At 35.4% G+C, this 23,843-nt stretch overlaps 1 protein-coding gene and 1 long non-coding RNA gene across 3 annotated transcripts in view; one reads left to right on the top strand and one right to left on the bottom strand.

The window, feature by feature from the left end:
* The window catches only part of TNIP3 (TNFAIP3 interacting protein 3), a 112,368-nt gene extending 93,675 nt beyond the window's left edge, over positions 1–18,693 (bottom strand). Inside the window, exons 1-2 of one of the 2 annotated variants that reach the window (XM_081566108.1) lie at positions 18,498–18,693; positions 5,880–5,965 (exon numbers count right to left, since the gene is read on the bottom strand). In XM_081566108.1, the coding sequence (XP_081422234.1) occupies positions 5,880–5,911 (32 nt within the window). In that variant the 5' untranslated portion in view covers positions 5,912–5,965; positions 18,498–18,693. The remainder of the gene's footprint in view (positions 1–5,879; positions 5,966–18,497) is intronic. The other variant, XM_081566182.1, reaches the window with a different exon arrangement.
* Positions 1–23,843, top strand: part of LOC145536667 (uncharacterized) — a 76,671-nt gene that overhangs the window by 34,106 nt on the left and 18,722 nt on the right. The gene's annotated exons all lie outside the window — the stretch shown is intronic.

The raw sequence follows: 23,843 nt of genomic DNA, 5'->3' as shown, positions 1-23,843 counted from the left end.
TAAATCCAATTACGAATAAGGGCACCCCAAGAGTGTCATATTCAAATATTGATAACAAGGACAGTGTAGAATGGGAAACTCATCTAAGTTTTGTTGCTATTATTTACATTTACTTTCCTGTTTATATTCTAAAATAAAGTGTGATATAGTACAGAGTAAAATAAAAAATTTTTAAAAGACAAATCATCCAAATGATTGGAGTCTTAAATTTTATTTCACTTTAATATTTTCCGCAATAATTGAAAACACTGAGCTGGTAATATAAGGAGAATAACGGAACTTACATGATTAGAACAATGTAAGTAATTGGGTTTGGAAAGCAGATATCTTCAGCTTAGAAATATATCCTAGATGTAAAACAGAAAATTGATTCTATATTGCAGTTGCCTTGGAAAGTGAGGTGATGCAACTTAAGTAATTACAATCCTTCCTTAACAGAGCAATGTATTCAGAATATAAAGTGAGCACAGCATTTCAATATAAAAATTAGCAAATGACATAAATGACTAAGAGCAGGGAAAAAAATTTTATTTCAAACAAATTCTGAACATAACTTCCCTACTTTCTAAGGTAAACCTAGGTTTGAACAGAGATGTATGTAGTATTTGAAATATTAATAGAAGCCTACCAACAATGAAAAAACCCAATTCACTAAGGGTATTAAACTTAATGGACAGAGGAACCTGGTGGGTTACAGTCCCTGGGATTGCAAAGAGTCAGACACGACTGAGAGACTTTTCTTTCATTAAACTTAAATTTTCATTTATATGAAGGAATAAAAGAGAAACACCCAAACCAAAACCAAATCAAATTTTCCAAACTCAAGTCTCTGCATTTTTCTGTGTTCTTTCCTCACTTAGTGCTTTGATACAACTTCCTGTCAGGGCAGCATAAAGAGCATTGTCAATTTGTTACTTCTAAATTGCCCTGAAAACTGGAATTTTGCTAATGCGATGTCTTCCGTCCTGTTGCTTGCCTTTGAACTGCATCAAATTCAAGCCATGAAAACTAAATGTACTGCCTTAGAAGGGTCCATGTATTTAATAACCACATCGGAGGACAAGCCATTAGCTTAAACTGTGAAGCCTTCTGCAAAAAAAGGGCAACTCTTAAGAGCTGCCACACAGAAGGTGCAGACTCTTAACTCCTTCAGCTGGCTGTATGTTTTTTGTAGCCTGACTAGAGCCTAGTTAGACCTCCAAGAGAGCTCTATGCCTCCACAATTAATACCAAAAATGTTTCCACTGAGGTAAATTCTGGCAGATTCAATCTCTAGAGACAAAATTTCATGCTGAGAGGTAGTCTCAGTTCTTCCTAGATAACTGACAACTAGCTCCTTTGGAGAATTCTAACTTAGTATTTTTTCCAACAGTATTTCTCCAAACACTTCCTAGCATATAGTAGGAACTTTAGGAGTGATTGTTGCATTGAATGAAACAAAAAGTTATGTAGGCATAAAGTGTTAAAAACATTCAGAACAAAAGATATACTGTGGATATTTTCTTGGGTATTTTGTTTAAGCTAGGCCTTAGAAAATGGAAAGTCTATGTTTATCCCATGGGTGCTGTTTGCATGGAAAAAAAGACCTTTTCCTAAATGTGCTTTATGGAATCTGGCTGAAAACACAAGTTTCCTAAAAGCCCCCTGTCTTAAGTCTCTGTGAATGTATCCATCCAATAAAAGTTAATTTTATGCAATATATTACACATAAACACATGCTCAAGATGCTACTTTCTTATTTTGGAAAGAGAAGAGATTTAATTAGACTATTGTCTAGAAGCCCAATGTAACTTTGATGTTTATTAGTTTGAAGAAATATAATTTCTGAAAAACTGACAGATTTGTCTTATGAATTTTAATACTGAAACTATTTAAATTAAAGCATGACTAAGAGTTAGCAAAATGTATGAGAAAAAAACAGATGGTGATCTGTGAGGTTCAGTGAGTCTTTAAAATACTTATTCAGCACTTCAAAATTAATTTCTCTTTTATCTGACGAACCAATTTGAATGGATAGAAATATGTCTGTCTGAGCAAGTAGATGATACCATTAACTTCTCTCTTCACCATGTGGATAGCAACTGTATAACTGTATAACTGTATAACTGGTCTTTTATTCTGCCCTTCCAGAACAGTTTAATTTAGAGTCAGGTTAGAAGTAGGTTAAAAACAGAGGCCAAAAGAATTGTAAAAATGCTGATAATATCATAAAAATGATCGTGTTAGCTCTTGCTTACCACATAGTCTTGCTCCAACCCAAACATCTGCCTATCACCCCATAAACGTCCCTACACTACTCTTCCCTTTATGAGCAAAAAATGAAGCTTTTAAGGGACCTTTAATAGTCAGCAGCTGTTTGGCTGCCAAATGCTACATCTGGAGGGGAGTGTACTATTTATGTGGCAAAAAAGCCTATTGTTTAATTTTCTTTAAGCCCACCAGTGTTTTACATAAAGACATTTAAATGCTTCGAACATGTGGAAAGACACGGGAGGTCCTTAACCAGTATATTGTTCAAAACCAGTATATTGTTCCCAGAAGACAATGAATAACAGAGATTGTAGTTGATCATGTTCAATACATAGGATGAACAAGTGCTAACATGAATGAGTTTGATGCCAGTTAAAGGGCGTACGTCATGGGAATTTAACATTCATTTTACTCTACTGAGATTACCTCTACTTGAGTCTATAATGAATCATAATAGTTCTTCTTGCTAGGTAATAATTATAATTTTCTGAATACATTATTTTAAAAAATACTTACATTTCTTAAAATGAACATTAGAACAAGGGAACAAAAATCTGCTTTAGAAAAATTCAAACAGGAGCTGATCTTATGAGAGAACATCAAAGCCAGGATGACCCCAGGATCATATGTTGAGTGGGATTTTTTTTTTTTTTTTTGATGTGGACCGTTTCTTTCCAAGTCTTTATCGAAGTTGTTACAGTATTGTTTCTGATTTATGTTTTAGTTTTTCAGCCTTGAGGCATGTGGGACCTTAGTTCTCTGACCAGGGATCAAACCTGTACTCCTTGCATTGGAAGATGAAGTCTTAACCACTGGACAACCAGGGAAGTCCCCCAGGTTGCTTTTTAAATAATGTGACTTGAGATTCTGTTAACAGGAAATACAAAAACCATAAAATATTATATTTACTGTGATAGTTTCTCACTGGGATCAAAGTTGTTTCCTCTGCTCCTTTACTTTAAAAAGAAGTTTCGTATGCCAACCATGATACTAGTGTATCACCTTCATGAGGTGGCAAGTTTTACCCTTGCAGAACCTAAAATGGTTCAAGTAGAAAGGAGCTGGTTTAGGAGAGAAGTAGGGGAAGATGACCAGCACTCACTATTCAGTTCCTACCCTGTGGTCTCTCATAGCCCTCCTTTCTTCTGTCTTTCTCACCTCCCCTGAGATGAAGGCATGGACTGCAGCCTTCATCCACCTATTCTTCTTCTGGACCCCAAGTCATATACACTAAAACATTAACCTGAAAACAATCTCCTGAGCATTTTAAATTGCTGTTAAAGGACCTATCTCTCTCATTCTCTTAGAAAAACAAAAATTTTACTACTGTAGAGAAAAATATGTTAACTACTAAATTCTGAGTAATTTTCATCATAGGTAAATGGAGAGAATCTAAACATTAAATTTGGGTTGCTGAGGAGAGGAGGCAATAGAATGGGACTCAGGAGCTTACAGTCTTTATAATTCTCCACATTCAAGAAAATGGTGTGTGTGTGGGAGATGGGGAGAGGGGGGTAATCCCTACCTTTTTGCATCATTGGTTATACAGAAGGAAAAGCTTCGTAGGGTATATAAAGATACGTAGGGTATATGTATCTTCAAAACACAGAAACAATAGATTTGTCTACCTTCCTTCCTTTTTTCCTCTCTTCTTTTTCCCTTTTCTTTCTTTCGCTCATTTTCTTTTCAACTGGTAAAATTTGCCAAATATTGACCTTTGCTACCAAAGGAGAATGGGGTATCATCTTTCCTAGAAACCATTCAATGTCATATTTTGTCTTTTATAATATCTATAGTATCTTAGAAGTTGTCAATAAAATCAGTTAATCCTCAAAGTGCTCCTGTGAAGTGAATTCCTATTTTACTTACACATTTTATAACAATTTATATGAAATTGATCAATGCTTATTGCAGACCTACTGCTAAAGTGGGTTATATTGTTGTATGCCAATTTCTTTTCCTTAAGGTAGATAAAATCTTATTAAGAAGACATGACTTATACATACAGCACAAATTATAGAATAATAAAGAGTAGCACATAGCAAAATGTTTGTTATATAATTAAAGGCTAAAATGCTTGTTATTGATACTGAATACAACTAGTAGAGAGGAATGGGAGAAATCAGCATTTCTACATATATTCAAACTTCTGGTCGTCCCCCCTACCAAATTCAGACACTGTGACAAGATTAGCTGATTGTGAACCCTTGTTCAGAAATCTTAATGGCTTTCCTTGTGCACAATTGTGATTTTCACAGTGGAAGTACACATGAGCTTCTTTTAATGAAAAAATTTCATAATCTAAGAATCCTGAGAATATGTCTCCAGATTCACAGGTTATGAGAATCCAAGTTTGAGTACTCCTGAGTTGAGAACCTGAGGGTAATTATTTAAATTACCCTTCACATGAAAGAAATTGTCTTTATATACAGAGAAACGTTGGCCTGTATAATTAATCCTCAGCTATTGAGTCTCTCACTCAAGATGTAGTTTGTATTCCATACTGGATGTGGAAGTCAAACTGAACTGCTCACTGGTCCAATACAAGTCCTCAATTTACCTACACAACTTTTTTGTATACTTTCTGCCTTTAGCCTGGGATATGCTTTCATTTTTCTCTTTTTCCATCTATCCCCCTATTTTTTTTTTTTTTTTGCCAGAAATTAGGTCAAATAAATCCTTCATGCATATCTTAATGCTCATTAATAGGATTCTTACCTTCCTCTCATATCTCAGGGCAGATTATCTGTGCCTCTTTTATGAGACAAAACATTCAACATACATTATATACTTAGGGGTGTGTGTGTATGTGTGGTTTTTTACTTCTAAACTGGAAATAGCTAGAGGAAAAGGACTGGATCCAATTTACCATCTAGAAGCGGCTGGCACAACATCTTGTGCCAAATAAGAAGTTAAGAAATAACTATATGAGTCAATGAATAGAGTGAAGCTTGAGAAAAGCCAGAAACGATCATAGAATATAGCAAGTGACTGGAGAAGGAGTTTTTTGATAAGGGGCTTAGTAAATTTCTCACCCTATATCTGAGCTAAGGATTTAATAACTCAGGAGAGAAGATATAGCTACTCCTCATCTTATTAATGAAATAGGTTGCTACCTAGGAGAAAATGTGTGCTCTTCAAGAGAAATTATCTCAAGATCCAAACTTGTCAAGGGAAATTTACCAAACATGTTAAAAAATATCAAATGGGTTCAAATGCTCCATGCTGTTATCCACAATGTCAGCTTTCTTATCAACTAAAGAGTTGATACCTGTATCTGGATATCTGTATCCAGATAAGTTCCAGGGCTTGCTTGCTGGCTCAGATGGTAAAGAATCCACCTGCAATGCAGGAGACCCCAGTTCCATCCCTGGGTTGGGAAGATCCCCTGGAGAAAGGAATGGCAACCCACTCCAGTATTCTTGCCTGGGATATCCCATGGACAGAGGAGCCTGGAAGTCTAAAGTCCATGGGGGTTGCAAAGAGTCAGACATGACTGAATGACTAACACCAGATAAGTTCTCATCTACTCTTAGTAGACTCAAACCTTTTGTCTGAAAGCTGAAGTGCTCCAACTAGAATATTTCTATTAGAGGCATACATTCTCTAAATAAAGTATCTGCAATTACCTTTCAGAATCTTCTGACTGATTGGTGAACATAACCAGTTTCTCTCCGTGTTTCTTGGTTTTATTTAAGGGTGGTCCACATGGAATCTAAAAGAAAAAAAAATGAAAGACTTGAGACTTGGCTGTATCTCAAGGGAAGATAAATATATCTGTCAGTGGAGGAGAAACAACCTATTAAACACATATTTCCGAAAAGCCATGTTTTTATTCTCATCTCTTGTTTTCAGCACTGCCAGTTATGAGAAGACAGACTGTGAACTTGCCTTCTGTCTAGTTTCCATCAGAGGTAAAATACTGGGTGTAAACATAAGGACCCATTCTTCCAGTTAAGGAAGAACCTCATGACAGGGAGAAATTGTCCAGGAGTAAGTGAAGAAAGCTGGACATTCCAGTGTGCGAGTCATAAACTGTTAATGTTGTCAGACTGACATGTTTGTAGTTCAATTAGCCACAGTCTATGAATGAGTTTTCCAGGAGTGCCTAATGACCCAATGACACCAAGAGCTTTCTTCTCAGAACCACATTCATTCCAACTTTTTCTCCCATTGAAGTTCGTGATTATTTCCATGATTTTCAAGATACAAAGAACTAGTAATGTGATTATTAAAAAAGAAGTAGGAAATTTAGAGATGTATGTAACACACAAAGTTTTTTCCATTTTCCACTTTTTTTCTTATTTTAATATTAATTGTAACTTAAGCAACAAACTGTGGCCAAACGTTATACAGACATCATAGTCCCTCATGGGGATTAAAGTAGATTCTTGAGACTGAAGCATTGGAAGACTTGTGTATGTTTTAAAGGCCAATTCCTGCAGGCACTTAACACATTTGAAATGCATCTGGAAACCACTAATTGCTGTGATCCCATTAGAAAAGTTAGGCAGTTCAGGTCTGTGGGAAACATGAAGCCCTTTTGTTTGAGTTTTATGAGTTTCTATTTAAGTGTAACAATAACCAAAAAAAAGTTTGTTTGTTAAAATACTCCAAGAAGGGTTTGTTTTAGGTATTGGCAAGCTGTCTTTACATAGTGTGGGAGGGTGGCTTTGAATTTTGTTTTGTTTTCAGCTTGTGACAGCTGTTTAAAAGTCATCCATTACCACCATGGTAGCCAGTTACTAGATGAAAGCAAATGCCTTTCAGGACTGCTGTAGGAATCAGGCCACCAACTAGTATAGCTATCTTTTATCTATATAAAATTGCAAAATTGCCCCGTTTCTTCATGTGGCATTCTGGAAATACCATACAATTCTGCAAATATACTGAAAAGCCATGCCAATGATATGCTACCTGACAAAGCATGACTTGCAATAAGGGTGCACTCTATAATTTCTGGAAGATGAGGTTTTTAAAAGTTAATTCATTAATAAATTACAATTGAACTAAGGTTTAAAAAATATCCTCAAAGGTTCATTATTCCTAAAATTACTTTTAAAAAAATGTTAATTTCCCAGCAGATCTGAAATGGTACATGGAGTCCGAGTATTAGAGAATCATAGAATTTGAGGCATTGGAGAATACTGAGAATTATGACACCATCATTTTTACAGAGGAAACAGAAGCTCAAAGAGGACAAATGATTTGGCTAATTAATGACTGACCTAGGATAAGATGTTAAACCCTAGTCCATGAATTTCTATTGTTGTCCCACAGCTGAACATTATACAGATATAAGCCACATGTAATTTAAGTTTGAAATAGGTGAAATCTAGTGGTAATGTTAAAATATTTAAAAAGTAATATATAAATGAAACCTCGTTAAAAAACATTTCTTAGGCAAGGACATTGCATTATTTGAACTCTGATAGTAAAAAAGAAAATCTCAAAACAGCCTGTGGAGAGGCAATTTCCAGACTTAAAATGTTATAGTTTAAAACTCATAGATAATAACTCCAAGGCACTAGAAGATGAAGATAGTCTCAAATGTGTAATTTACTGAACACTGTATTTTCTTCTAAAGAGCCTTTTCATAGGCTGGAATTTTACACTTCTTATGCTTCTACCAACCCAGAAAGTCAAAATATCAAATAGTGATAATCACAAAAGTCAATATTATGGGAATAATCATAATTTCCAACAATTTATCCATTTCTCCCATGGGGGGTATTTTTCCATTGAAACAAAAACAGACAATCAGAGAAAGACACTCAGCAATTAAAGTGATTCTCTTTCAAGTGGAAACAAATTAACCAAGTCAGCCCTGAAGACGTGGGGTCTTTCTCAGTATCAGTGCCTCACTTTTTTTCAGTTGTAGAGAAAATGAACCACTTGAGAAGTTTCATAAGACTTAGGAAACCTGTGTGTGCCTCTCAGCACTTTACTAATTACAAGTTAGGGTGGGGTTAAACCATAAGATAAGGAATTCTTCTGAAGTGCTTGCTTCTTTAATTTTTCACAAAATCAGCCTGGAAGGGAGGGCATGGACTTCCCAGATTTGAGCTGGCTAATGTGGAGACATGAGAACAGGCAGGTCCAAGGCATCTGTTACATAGAACTAGGAGACACTGTCTTCAGAACTCCCTATTCCAGAGCAGCACACCTCATCCTACTGCAGCTTAACTGAGGTTCATTCATTCCTTGTAAAATGTGTAACCCAAACTTTTTGCTTTGCTAAACATGTTCAATATTTGAGTCAGATCCTAATTGGGATAACTAAATCAGACATAGAGCATGGTGAGCTTTCATTAAAGAGAATTGTACCTGACTATCAAAAGATAAAGAAAAGATAGGATACCTCTTAACCTTGGTCTTGGCCCATTCAAGGTGAATTTCTCAGATAGCTTGTCCTGAAGTACTTAAAATATAAGCCAGTCAAGTTTACACTGCTGATTTTGATGTCTGCTTGCTATACTCTTATTTCTGTTAACTTTCAGGTAGATATTAACAGATCTTTCCTTTCTTTCATACCTGTGACGTTTGTCTCTACCCTGCAGGGACATCTGAGAAGCCATGGTTTCTCCCAGATATGTTGACGTATGTGGTCCATAAGACACAGAACCTTTGTACGCTATCATTCTTAATGAGAAGTGTAACCATAATATGACTGCTCCCTGCCAACAAAGCTACTAGGCATTAAATACTAGGACCTCTCTTCTGAAATTACTTCTAGGACCCATGGAGCATTCTTTTGGAAATTTTTGGAAAAAGCCTAAATTATTTTGGCCTTTTAAAGTTTGGTAAATAAGGTGAAGACAGTAAAGCTAAGTAATATTGGTGGTTTAAATATATAGGGTGAAAAATAATAGGTTGTAAACTTTTCTTTTTTTTTTTAAACTTTTAAAATTTTACAAACTTTTTTTTTTTTTTTTTTGCATCTACAGGAGCAGAGTATAACATAGTGATTAAGAGCAGACTCGGAAATGAGACTGCCCAAGTGCAATCCTTTCCCTTCTGATGACTAGTTCACCGAGATGTTACAACCTTTGTGTCTCTGTTTCCTCTTACGGGAGGCGGGGATAATAATAGTATCTTCCTCGTTAGGGCTGTAATGAGGCTAAAATATGGTGATACATGTAATATTTATACAGTAGTGCCTGGTGTTTAGTTAGCACACTATACTTGTTTATGGTGTCATTGTAATGGAGTCTTAGGAGGAAGGAGGCACATAATTGTGATCATTTCACTACCTTGCCTCATGGTGGGTGGAAGGATCTCATATTGGGAGAGCTTGGGGTATGGGGATTGGAATAGATGATATCTTTTAGGGTTCATTTTGACTCTAAGATTCTCTCTTCTAAGATTCCAAGTAAATAGGTGTTTGCTTTCAAAGAATTCATCATCCTGTTGAGAAAATAGGATGCTAGATCTTACAGGCCCAAATCTAGGTGTTTCTCATTTTCATATCCCCAGGATCCTACCTGGTACTTATATCACAGTGAGGATCAAATATTTTAACAGTAGAATTAAGAAGGATACCTAATTGTATAAAAGATGTGTGACATGTGAAAATGTGAGAGAGATGTGAAACTAAAAAAATAACTGATATTGCAAGTAAAAGTATGAGAATAATAGGTTTTACTATGGCCAACAGCAGTTTCTCAGATGTTTTTGGTGGATTATTTGTATTTATTTTTACCATTTGCATGAAAGAAATTTGGAAACAAAAGAACTTAAATTTTTACTTAAAATTGTTTAATACTTTTGTTTTCCTGGGGGAAAATTAGTATAAGGCACGTGTAATTTCTGGAAACCAAAAGATTTACAATTAAAGACCACGGAAGTTAGAGTACCTAACTAGTTGACAGCATCCTCTCGGCTAAAACCAAAAACATTTGTTTACATCATTTGGTTAATTTTTCCTTCCTCTTCTCTTCCCCTACCAGTTTTTCCTCTTTTCGAGGAGTTTCTTACTGCTCAACAAACAGCTGTTGCTTTCTGTTTAACTAAACCAAAAGATGTCTTGGATTCTTGGATGGATTTCAGTACCTCAGTGAAGATCATAAACTGTTTGATTGTTTAAGCAGAAGTTTACAGAATTCACAGTTCCAAAATAACCCAGCTTTAGAGGATAAACTTACTTTTGGAAGTAAACCAAGTTTTATGAATGTTTTGCCATTTGTGGTGACAGCTTTTAATACACTTGGCTGTTTTAAAGTCAGGTTCAAGGACCAGGGTGTGAGCATTACTAGTCATAGTCAACTATGCAGAAATGGGTTTTACAGACCTTGAAAATATCACATTAAAAAATTGCCAGAGAATTCTTCTACCATTGTATAAGTTTGTTTTGTTGATCAAGACTATGCTATAGCATCAAAACATGTCAAAATAAATGTGCAATTAAAGGCATGAAAGTTTTACTTAAAACAGAATCTGAAGCTGACAAGTGATTTTTATCAACATAAAATGCTCTGCCCTCTGGGGTATACAATTTAGAACTCATAATACTTACCCAGAAAATCTGTTTCATTCCAGAGGCCACCTTAACTAAATTCAAAATTAAATGTTAACCAGGTTCAATACATTTAGGATGAAATGTCCTAGGCAAATACTAAACCATCATGAAAATTATTATCCTTATATATGTATCTGATAAATAATATTTTGTAAGACAGTATGCTGAAAAACATACATATATATATACTCATATTTACATATATTAAATCAGTTATATTGATTTTAAAAGAAATAATGTATTTTAGTTTAATATACATAAATGCTTTCTCATCATCACATAGGAGACTTACAGGTACTCAGTGGATCAAAAACTTAGTTAAAACTGAGACTCATGAAGAATCATACATTAATACCATATTCATTTATTGTCACTTAAGATACACAAGTGTGCATGAGTTGCCAAGCCTTCTTTTCTCAGGAGGGTCTACTGATGGTATTCCACGTACACTTTCAGGCCCACAACAAACCCTCTGTGAATTCTAGCTTTAGTTTCTTTACAAGGGAACTAGAATTGTAAGCCATTTCAATGCTGTCTGAAAATAGAATGCTTTTAGATCTTTATGGTCTTTTTCCAAGTTTTTAAATTTGCCTTACCCACATTTAATTTAAATTTGGCAAGTTACCTTCATTGGATGTTTCCAAGGTACTCAAATTAGCTTGCACTGAACAATTCTTTATCTTTTTTTGTACTCATGAATCATCAGCTTATACAAATTTTATTTAAATTATGTAATTACAAAATAAAATTAAACCGGTCACACATCGCTTGGGGGAACAAATAAGACCTACTCTTGGTAAATGTGCCACTCAATTTTTAGAGGCAGAAATAAGTGAATGTCCTTAGCTATGAGCATGCAGTATGCCTTGAGTGCCAGTCTACATTTTAGAGAGAGAATAGACAGCATGGTTAGTCCATGCTGAGCCGGTTAGGTAGAATCTGGAAAAAGAGCAATGGTTTCAGTCAGGAGTGGGAAAATGCCTGCAGGGTCAGGAAGCTAATGTAAATTGGTGATATTACGTGGCGGAAGGGCCTGTCGAGAACAAGCAGATGAATGTCCTGCCTAAAGGCTTTAAAATTCATTAAAAAAAAAATAAGCAAAGTGAACAAACAAAAAACAATACTCTTAAAAAATATTTCTGTTGACTTTCAGCAACTATTAGGTCTATTTTTCATAACCGTTCATAATTTTCAAAGCATCAGTTTATTTGTTCCCAATATGCAGATAATCATGCATACTTTTTGAGATCCTTGCAATTATTAGTAAGAAAGAAACATAAGAAAAACACTAAATTAGAAAGTAGAGTTTGAAGGAACTTTTATTATTTTTTTATGGCTCCAATTCCTAAGTTAACTAGATGTAAAATTTTAAGCATTTTAATTATTTTGTCTGATTTCAGCCCTCTTCTGCAGAATCAGGGCCCAATTGGATTACTTCTAATGTCCCTTGAATTCTAAAATTCTGTGATGATCACTGCCAAATATGCACTGTCAGCACTGGGGACGATGACCAGAATCACTACTGGGTTAACCTCTCTAGTGGGAAGGAGACACGGGGGCTGCTATTTTGTGTTTGTGTGGGTGCTCAGTAACTCAGTTGTGCTCAACTCCTTGTGACCCCGTGGATTGTAGCCTACCAGTCTCCTCTGTCCTTGGGATTTCCCAGGCAAGAATACTGGAATGGGTTGCCATTTTCTTCTCCAGGGGATCTTCCCAACCCAGGAATTGAATCTGTGTCTCTTTTGTCTCCTGCATTGACAGGTAGATTCTTTACCACTGACTGTGGCACCTTGGAAGCCAGTCTTCTGTGTTTGGTTCTCCTTAAAACAGAATTAAGTGACTTGTACAAAACTCAAGAACAGATTGGGGAAAGAAAGGGCCAAATAAACTTCTCTTTATGCTTACTATTCTATTACATTGGCTGGTAAGAAATTATTTCAAGTATTTTATAGCTTCTTACCAATGCTTGCAAACCACTGATGATATTTCACCTGGACCACTAAAGTTGCCTCCTAACTAGTTTGCTTCATCCCAGTTTTGGCTCCCTTCAGTCTGTTCTCTAAATTGTAGACCTAGTGGTCTTTCCAAAACACATATTTGAGCTTGTCATCTCCCTTCTCTCCACCCCTAAAATAAACCACCTTCATGGCTTTCCATTACAGTGACCAAAGTCCTTATCATCACTAAAAGGCTCTGCTTGTATCAAACTGGTCACTATTGGATGTAGGAAGAGATGGTTCTTTCTTGTGTGGCAAATCTCTCAGTTTTGCAAGATGCTTGACATCACTGGCACCCAGTCATTATGATACCCAAAAATGCTCCCCTCTCCCGTATTGACCCAGAAGCACCTTCCAACCAGTTTTCTTATCACTCACTAGACTTTTTGTCAGTTCCTTGAAGGTGCCGTTCTCCTTTCTGCTGTAAATTTTGAAGCTGCTGTTGCTTCCTTTTAGATGGCTCTTCCCCTCAAAGTAAATCTTTCCTGACTTCAATTGCACAAATTCCTTTAACATGATTCTTACAGCTGTATGCATCTCGTATTTATCATAATTGTAATTTCACTGTTTTGGTGTGTGAGCGAGTATCTATTTAAGGCCATTCTTCTCCACTAGACTGTAAATTCTGTATTTTTTCATCTGTTTTGCATACCCTGAATTCCCAGTGTCTGGTACAGTGCCTGTAATATGCTAAATGCACCACACTATTGAATGAATTGAAGAATATTAATTATGCCAGCAGTTAGTTGTACATGGAACTGTAACATTTTTAATACAAAATCTTGAATAAGATTTCCTAATAATACCTTGCGTGTGTGTGTGTCAGTCACTCAGTCATGTCCAACTCTGCGACCCCATGGACTGTAGCCCACCAGGCTCCTCTGTCCAAGGGATTCTCCAGGCAAGAGTACAACCTTAGTTTAGTCTAAATCACTCTTGAAACCTTTTTCTGTTCAAGAAGTTTTATCCCCAGAGGTCCCTATTAAAACCATTTTATATTGAAAAAGGAAAAGGAATTCCCTTAGCCTGGAAAAGGGACTATAAAGCATATCAAGTGTTTAAAAAAACAACCTAAATTTATAAGCAAACAGCTAAGATTTCACGGAAATATTTCACAAAATTTCTATGCTAAATAAGACATATGCTCAAGGCTTTTAAAGAATACAATAATGCCATTCAAAAAAATATGCATTTGTTCTAGGTTTTCATGCATGTATTTTCTCTGGTAAGAAAGATTCCTATATATAAACAAATATTTAAGGCCCTTTGATTGCAGATGTGGAAGAAATTGGAAGAAAGGAAAATTACACATTACTCTCATTTACAGTAATGATGAGGGAAATTAAAAATAAGAAAGAGATTTTGGGGTACCCATTGTTTGGCTAAACCAAAAAAAAAAAAAAACTTAAAAGAAGGGCTGTGTTGTTTTTTTTTTCTTTTCCACTTCATATTTCTGAGAAAGGTGCCAATTCAGGGGACTTTTATCATCTATTTCCTTCTAAGAAGCGTTTTTTGTTTTTTTTTTTTATGGTAGTAAAGTAAAATTCTTCACAACCACAGATTCTCTGTTGTTCAAGCACTTCAGGGCACCTACACTGCTTCTATATGAGAAACTAATATTTGGGGACTAAAATTGGAAAAGTTCTTGAATCAGAAGTCCAGAGACCAAGATTCTGTCATCAAGGCTGTCACTAAACTCGCTCATCCCTGGATAAGTTGGTCCCTCAAACTTGAAGAGGTTGGGTATCACAATGGCTAAGAGCTTTCTCAACACTTAGGTGCTGTGAAGTTGGTCATCCTAGAATGACATATATTGCAATATCACTTGTGACACATAAATCTTAAAGCCTTGCTGAAATGTGACCAATGGCCAATTCTTACCCCGTAGAGAGGAATGTGTTGTCCATAGAATGACCCTTCATTCTACAGCAAGACAAACATGTGCTTACTCTGGGCCTTTATCCAGTTCTGTCTGAGGAATTATTCTCAAACTGTGGATTTCTGTTGAAGAACTTCATTGAGGTCCCCTAATTTATAAATTCACCTTTCTTAACACACATATTCTTCACCATCCGAGCCTATTACAAAAAATATTGGATTAAGTAAGTGTAAAAAGATGTGAGTTCCAGTCTATCTCTAACACTCAACAAACTTTGTGACTCTTGGCAAATTAAACTCTCTGAGCCCCAGTATCCTCATCTGTGAAGTAACAGTAATACTTCCTATCTTCAAACGGAAAAACATAAAGGTTAGACAAGAGGTTACTCTTGAAAGCATTGCCAATTTGCCTCCACTACAAGATTTGCCCTGACTTGTCTGGTGAATAGTAAGTTCTAAATAAATATTGTAGAATTTAAATATGCTTTAACATTCAAAACTCACTAGAAAACTGGTAGAGAAAGTATTCTAATGGGACATGAATGCTTTATATGTTATTATTTATGAAGCTGATTGCTTTGTTGATAATCATGAAAGCGAGAGATTAAAGATGTATTGTTTTATGGCAATATGCACCAAATTTTTAGCAATAGAAGCCATATCAGTGACTATATTGTCAAAAGAATAATAATAACATGTTATTATCATTATTATTAACATCAAGGTATTGTGATTATTCTAAGTATCCATGACTACATATAAATTACCTTGGAATTTTAAAGTCAAGGTAATTATCACCAGATTAACAAACGTATATATAAAGAACTGGGCTATCTCCATATGACTCAAATGAAAATAAATTACTGTTTAACAAAAATACATGTATAATAAAAGTTAATAATTATTAAGCTCAGTCCTGAGATTTTAATAAATATTTTCTGATTTAATAAGAAGTTGAGATGAAACCTGACCCCTGAACACAGGATTTCAAATAGAGAATCTATCCTTTCATTTTCACTATGAAATTCAAGATCCTTTCAGACTAATTATAGTCTCTGTTACAGCCTTATCTAATGTTAATGTTTATGGTTTTATTTTTTTATATTCTTTCTTGTTTTTAAATATGCAACAGAATAATCTCTAATTAGAAATCTATGTTATTTTTAACACACACTTAAGTAGGATTAAATTTGTCTACATGAAACATTTTAAGGTTAAAAATCTTCCTACTCATATTTTTCAATTATAAATCAAATTTTATTTTTTTAATACTCTTCCAATATTTTATGTTCCTCTTTACAAGAAAAATTCAAACGGGGAGCACATTTTCCTATAGTTTAGACTGAACAGTTTTTTGCATGTTTTAATAACTTCAGTTGTTTTGCCTTTTGTAGTTAAAAAAAGAGTAAGCTTTCTTCCCAGAACACTTTTGAACACTTTTCTTCTAGTAAAGAGTTGGTTAAAAAGTGATAATGTATTCCTTAAAACTGAAGGAAAAAATAGCGAATATGGCAAACTACTGAGAATCTACTGATATACCTTGTAAGCATACAATCTGTCATTTGGACATAACTATTTATCAATATTTATTCACATCAAAAGGAAACATTTCACCATCTTTGTAATTTAAGATATCTTTTAAAACTGTGAAAAAAGTGATTTACTTTCAAATGTATTTTATTAATTACTCCACTTAATATGTTTCTTCTTGCAGAATTTAGTGCGTCAGATTAGCAAAAGCATAGAATAATTAACTTTGATTATTTACGATAATAATCTACTAACTGTGGGCTAACTGCCCCACTGTGACTCTTTATCTATCACCCAAGGTTTTTTACATTCTTAGATCAATCAGGGGATCCATTTGTTGTAACTGTGCTTTGCAGTCACTAGAATAATTACCACTCATATGTTGTTTTTATTTTAAAACCCTGGGAATGCTTCATGTTGGCAGTGTTTTCAAATAAAATTGATTTTTTACTCTTTCTCTGGGCAATTTCAGTAGAAAGACATTTTTAAAATTCTCTCCTCTTTCTTAAAGACTTGAGGACATATGTGTGTAAAATATGTTTTCTTCTATTTTAAATCCTTCTTCCTTCATGAAAACAATATTTGCAGTATCTAAACTGTCACAACTCCAAACAGATGGCAGAATAACTGTGACTAACAGGTTTGCCTCTGAGATTTCTTTATTATCTAATCTTAATGAGGAAGAAATGTTTACAAATTGATAGCTAAAACACTGAAGAGTAAAACATTAAAAAGCAATTTTTTAAAGCTAACAGTTAAAATAAGGCCTCAGGCTTTATCCTTGGCAGGAAGTATTCAGTTGACAAAGAACTTAGTAAGCATCTTCATCCCCTCCTCCCCCTCCCCCCTCACTATGTAAAAAGACGCTTAACCCCAGTGGAAGAAGGTGGTCAAGAAGTCAGGACCTCGACTGATGAGGCATCTAGGATGGTGCCTATGTCTTCATTGTTCCTCAGGTCCCTCTGATGTCTGTGTTTCAGGTTCCTTTAGCAGGAGCAATTGAGTTTAATACTAAATTTCCTATGCTTAAGAAATAATATTTCTTTCCCATTCATGCTTCATTTATCTCATTAAAATTGGAAACTTATTCAGTGGCTAAAAATTTCAATGGAAAAATTATACTGGAAGCCAATGATGTACTAATTAAAATGTAAACTTAGTGAAGAGTGAGGGAAACCAGCTGAGAGGGAGGCAGAGAGGAGAGAGAGACCGAAAGATGGGAACGAGTCAGAGATATAAAGAAAGTGAAAAAGAAAGGAGAACATGAGAAGATTTGTGTCTCTTTATTTTCTGGATTTTAAAAATATGTTACAATTCTTATTAAAATAAGTAGATTCCAAAATTTGAGGAGAACATTTCTGAAAATAGCCCGTGTTAACACTGATCCGTTTTACAAATACTTGCTTGTCACTCATAGCGTTAAGATCCTGTGCAGGCCTTCTGCTGTGAGAGCAAGTCCTTGGATGCTTTGCCACTTAAAAAAGGTCTTTTCAAGTTTCTGCAACAGGGCACTGAGATTCCCAAGAATGAAGTCTCTTAGTATTTCACAGTAGAAAATTTTATGACTAAACCAGACACTTAATATTGCTAGATCAGTGAAAAAATCATCGCTTTGTCATAGTCATCTTGAGGACATTTGTTCACTGTTGGCTTTTAGAATGAATGTTCCTGGGATGTCAATCTGATTGCTGACATTAAAATTATACCTATGAAAGTTTGTTTTCCAATATCCTTTGGAAAATTTGACTAAATAAATCAGCCCAGTGACTTTGTAACTTTATATTTAGAACTTTTTATGCTTTCCATCAACATGATGCTACATGAATCATACATGAAACGTATAATGAAGGCTATCCACCACAGTGACACACTGCCTGGATCCTTGCACTGATTACAGCATACTCAAGACTGCTGAACCCTGCAATATCTCCTAAGAGGACAAACGTAATAAAACTATTCATGAGTGCCTAAATTTAGTTATTATTTAAAGATTTGTTAGAAATAGTAAATAGGATACTGTCGCTTAGTTAAATGTGTCATTTCAGAAGCTTCTCTTATCTGACATGCACCAAAGGACTGACTGGTGAAAGCTGTAAAAATTTTAAAGGAGAACATCACACAATATTACATTTTATAAATTCGACCTAATTTCCCACTGGAATACACGAAACCAGATCTTAGTTGCTAATACTACCAAACTCAAAAATCAATCATACATACCATTTTAACATGAAAGCTCTAGGCATTTTAAAAAGAAATTAAGTTACAGTAAACTCTGATAAGTAAGCGAAATGAAAGTAAAGGCAGGAGGATATGTTACTTACCTTGTTCTATACTGAAAGTTCCTCTCAAATCTAGGTAAGTGTACTATAAGGTCTAACAGAGACGTGGAGAGGTTGTCTTTATGACAGCCTTTGAATCAAACAGTAACCAAGTGGTTTAAGTAGAAACATATATTTTGAAAGGTTAATCCACCCATACACAGGGAAACCCCTGTTTTAAGAAAGTCACTCTGCTGCCAAGAGGCTATTAATATTCACGTCTCAGATACAAACACAACCTACAGATAAAAGATTCATAACCTATGTGAAAATACCACAGAGGATTCCCTCTGAGTCGCTATGTTGTAATGGAAACACAAGAAAACAATACACCTCTTCAGGCACTTGGAGTACTACAGGAAATCCACCTGCCCACTTAATGGAAAAGTTATATCAGCTTAATAGGGCCACAACACATAAACATCAATGTAGAATTAGTATAATTTACTGTAAGGACCACATAGGTCACACACTCATTTCTAGGAATGTTCCTCTGTTTCATCTTCCTATTTCTTTCCCTGAGAGAGCTAGCACCCAGGTTAACATTTAAATACTCATTCTTTAAAGTAATTTAGAAATAAGCCCACTCCCTTAAAAAAAAAGAAGGAGTTGCTGAGTGTTTTCTTAGAGGAGAAATTGTATTTATGGCCTCTATGTTGCTTCACTGGCATTACAGGATAGGAATTATGTATATTTTTTCTTATCATACAAGAAAATAGTTTATATAATTATTAGCAGTGGCAAACCTCTCCAAAGTAATAAAAAATTTGTATGAGTTCAGAAATGAAATCATTGTGGATAAAATACACAACAGGTATCATTAGTGGTTATTTATATCATTTGATTATGTTGATGTATTAATTTATCTGGTAGTCATGGTGAGAGAAGTAACAGCCAATAGTATGTGGGCAATACACTGGAGAAGACAAATTGTATCAGAGTTTGACTGTTGGTATATTTCAGCTTTTATCACAACAGGCATTATACTTCAGAAAAATAGACTGACATCATGAGAAGATCCCACTTCTATAATTACACTTCTACAAACACACTTGAGAAAGTCAATGAATTCCAAAGAGGACTTCGACTGTTTTTTATGACAAAAATGTTAAAAATATCAATTTTGAGTGGCAAAACAATCAGCGTTTGCTGTATTTTTTTGCTTTTTTTCTCTGTATTTTCAAAAATTTTCAGAAGAAAAAAATCTATAATGCAGTGTAGATTGCACATACCATCAACTTAAAAAAATCTAAACAGAAACTAAGAAGTATGCACTCTGTCTTTAATCTGAGTTATTAAAGTAAACATATTTGATATGAAAATACCAATATTGTTATTTTAAGATCTCCTAAAGTCTTTATAACGTGTCTTCTAAAAGGTCTTTTGAATTAACACAAAATTACATTTACCCAGTCAGTTTCTTTCCATGTGAGAAAAATAATTACTTAGTATTTCACAAGAGTATGCCATTTTAGTGTAATACCAAAAGAGCAAGGAGACATTTATCAACTGACAGCAATAAGGTGGAAAGTCAAGTTATTCTTATAGACTGGAAGTTTTAGATCTAACTGATATTTTCATTTTCTGAAATTTCTTTTAAAACTACAGAGTGCTATACAAATGCACACACAATTGCTGCTATTAATTGCAGCTATTAAAACTTTGAATTGTTCCCAGAATGAGTCTCAGGACCAACTTTGGGATGATCCTATAAAGTATGTGGAGAGAACATAGAAGTTTCTTTCAGAATTTATTGAAGATTAAGCAAGATTATTTCCATTTAAATCTATGTGCTAGAGGACTTCCCTGGTGGTCTAGTGTTTAAGAATCTTCCTGCCAATGTAGGGGACATGGGCTCGATCTCTAGTGTAGGAAGCTTCCACGTGCCTCAGGGCATCTAAGCAGATAAGCTGCAACTGAGCCTGAGTGCCGAAACTAAGGAAATAAATTTTAAAAAAATATTGAAAAAACACACAAAGCTATGAGAGGGACAATGGTGGTGGTGGTTCTAGTCAATGGAAGATGGAGTAGACATCATTTTCATTTACTTCATGAAAATGTTGGAGAAGGAAGAATCTCTAAAACACAAGGACAGATCTTCTTACCTTGACCTTCCACCACTCTGACTGTAAAAGGGAAGCTGGACCCTCCCTAGAATCCTGTCCTGAAGTAAAGGTATTACTGGTCCATAAAGCACTGTAATGCTTCTGGTACACATCTAAGCCAGTTAACATCAACTGCAAGCAAAAGCTGGCGATCTGCCGACCAAAAGATTTTTACTGTTCACAAAAGAGCATTTTGTTTAGAGATTTACCTTCGGGGAAAAAAAAGGAAATGAGCTAGCCTAGTACCTAAAGTGATTGATCCAAAATTAATTTCACATGGTTTGAGGGCACAAGTGTCTGAGGGAAAAGGGGAGAAATGGAGAAAATGAGACTTGGTTAAGAAAGAGAAGGCCATTGAGAGTTGAGTTTGGGAAAATAAAAGTCATATCCAATATTTCATCCTTTGTCCAGAAGTAATATGAAGAGTATTAAAGAGGCTAAGGAAAGGAAGTTTCCCAGCTTTAGGTTTGAGAAAGGACAAACCCAATCTGTCTTTAAAGATGAGCTGAATGTGTCACTCAATAATCAGGCTCCCATGGACCTCAGCTGCGCCTCCTGCTCAGCCGTCCACAGGCGTCCTCAGGAAAACAAAGTGTTTCCACATGCTTGCTCTCTGGCGTGATTCCAGACTTCTCTCCCTCTCTACCACCTACTCAGGTTCCTTTTCCTCTCAACTTCTTAATTTCCCAGATTCTCAATCGTAAGATTGGTGATCGAATGGAGACAATTCATGTAGGTACCACCATTGAGAAATTCACTTCTGAAGGCTACATTGTCATAAGGTTGTTTTAAGAAATGTGGTAAAAACAACCCAGCAATGTTTGTCCCATTAAAATACAGTGTCCTTGGGAGCTGTTCAAACTAGATTCTGTCTGTTGGGTGAGAGCTTCCTGCAGGTTGGAGACTTTTGAGAGTCCTCCAGAGTACTTCAAGAGGGAGGCCATGGCCTCTTGCCAATCTTTGGTCATTGTTTCCCTGAGAGATTCAAACTAGAGAGTGTATTTCCATTACAACTTCAGGACATCACCTGCAATATTACTTACAGGATGAGACGGTTGTGCCAGGAGCCTCAGCTGGATGGCTGTCAAACCAGAAGAGTAATATCATGACTTCTGCTCTACTGTCTCCTAGCGTAGTTTATGAAGAATAAACATTAGTATTAGTTTGGGCTTTTGTATCTCTGTTGATTCTGTTCCTGATGCCAACTGTCTCACTGTTTACACTCTTCGCATTGTTCACTGAACCCAGGGTAGGCAAGGTGTGAGCCAAGAGGCTGTAAGGAGACTAGAGGAGTTGTAGGAACTGCACACACATTTATTCTCTCCTGGCAACAGCCACAGCACAACCTAACACAACACAACCTCTCTCCTGACTGGCGCAGCAGCCACAGCAGTATTCTCTCCTGGCTGATGCCGCAGCCGCAACAGTAAACACACTATATTTTTTCCTCTCATGGCTGATCGAAGGGACACAGCCGCGAGGCAGCAGTAATTCCCGCCATCTTATGAGTGGAGCTCCTATATCCATTATCACCCAAAGCAGCTCCTAGCCATAGTGCTATAAGCAATATCAGCCGTTACATAATTATTTACAAAACGTGGGGGGAGAGAGCCCGAACACGCCATCTTCGCTAATTTGCACTCTCCCCACAGCTTTCTACTACATACAAGATGGCATTTTTTTCTCTCAAATTCCCATAACAACCAGGATTAGAGCTGATTTCTCTATTTGATAAAATTTCACCTGGGTAAAAACTGACACAGAAAACAAACAATTTTTGTCATCACTTTGTAAAATTGAATACTTGTTCATAAAGCTCTAGGAACAGTTATACTCATGGTGTAGTGGTAAAATTTGGTTTTTGTACATTCTTTTTTTTTCCCAATAAAACTTTCATTTTAAGAATTGAATAGTTCCATACATTTTCACTGAGTTCTTCCTCATTACCACATGTATGTGCGTGTGTGTGTTTGCATGCTGTTTAAAAAAAAAAAAAAAAACTCCAGTATAGATAACAAAGGGTTGAACAGCAAATAATGTAAATAATTAAAATATCACAGATCTACTTTTTCATAAGGATGAGATTCAACTTAAAAAAAAATTCTGCCAAAAAGAATATATATTAGGCAAACAACTGGGTGGGAGAAGAGGCATAAATCTCATTTCTTAAGAGAATGAAAGAATGGATATGAATCATGGATCTAGATAAATAAAAAGTGCAGCTGTTTGGAACCTAAATCTCCTTATTGCTCTACACCAGGCCTAAAGACGTGACGATCTTTAAAGAGCAGCCCCAGCTGTTGACAATGCAGAGACATCTCAAGGGAACACTTTGACACTCAACCCCTTAGACTTTTACCCTCAACAAAACTGTATCCCTTCTGTTTTTGATACTCATGAATAAAATTTCTCATCCAAATTCAGGAATCATACCTGTTTTCAACATTAAACTTGCTTTGATCATTCCTATCTTAATAGGAATTACCACCCAAAGAGCATTCACTTAGAAGTCAGGCATTTTGGACCAAATTTTATAAGACCAACAGTGAATATACATTCTCCATCTGTGCAAAAGCTGAGTTTGGGTATTGGAAGGCCTACACATCCTATTGAAGAGACATTTTTCTTATAGCAGTTTCTTGTTTTCAATTGAAAATCTAAAACAGAAAAATAATTTCTAATCATAAACTCTGATTTCCACCTTCTATGACCTTCATTTAAAGACAATTGTTTTCATGTGATCTTCTGATCTTAACTCCAAATCTATAGCGTCATGGGGTTCACACACTTGGGAATAGACAGGAACTTTAAAGTTGTAGAAACAGTTCCTAAAATGGCTATTTCAAGGAAAAGTCATTTTCTTTGCTAAAGCTTGGGAGGGGCCTTAAGTGTTTTATCCCATAGGACTCAGAAGGTTACATAACAAATGTAAGACTTTACCTTCAGCACTTTGAAGCTCACAAAATAATTTTGAAGCTTGTATTGGAAATAATTTTGTACACAAAAGAACGAAATGCTAAGATCTGTTTATAGAAGTTTAATCTAAGCCAATGTATTATTCTGTGGCATTCATTCTAACAACCTCACTACAAATTGTACTCATTTAATCCCTGGAGATTTCAGTTCCTTTACCTAAAAATGAGACTGAAACAGATGATGCTTGAAAATTCCACTCAGGTCAAAGATACTATAATTTGATATCACCCTAAATAGTAAATAATACATTTCCATTTTGATTGGTTTT

This window comes from Giraffa tippelskirchi, chromosome 1 (assembly GCF_054371585.1).
Source record: "Giraffa tippelskirchi isolate mGirTip1 chromosome 1, T2T-mGirTip1v1.2.pri, whole genome shotgun sequence".
Taxonomy (NCBI): domain Eukaryota; kingdom Metazoa; phylum Chordata; class Mammalia; order Artiodactyla; family Giraffidae; genus Giraffa; species Giraffa tippelskirchi.
The sequence above is the reverse complement of the archived record's forward strand: the minus strand, read 5'-3'. Positions and strand labels throughout refer to the sequence as shown.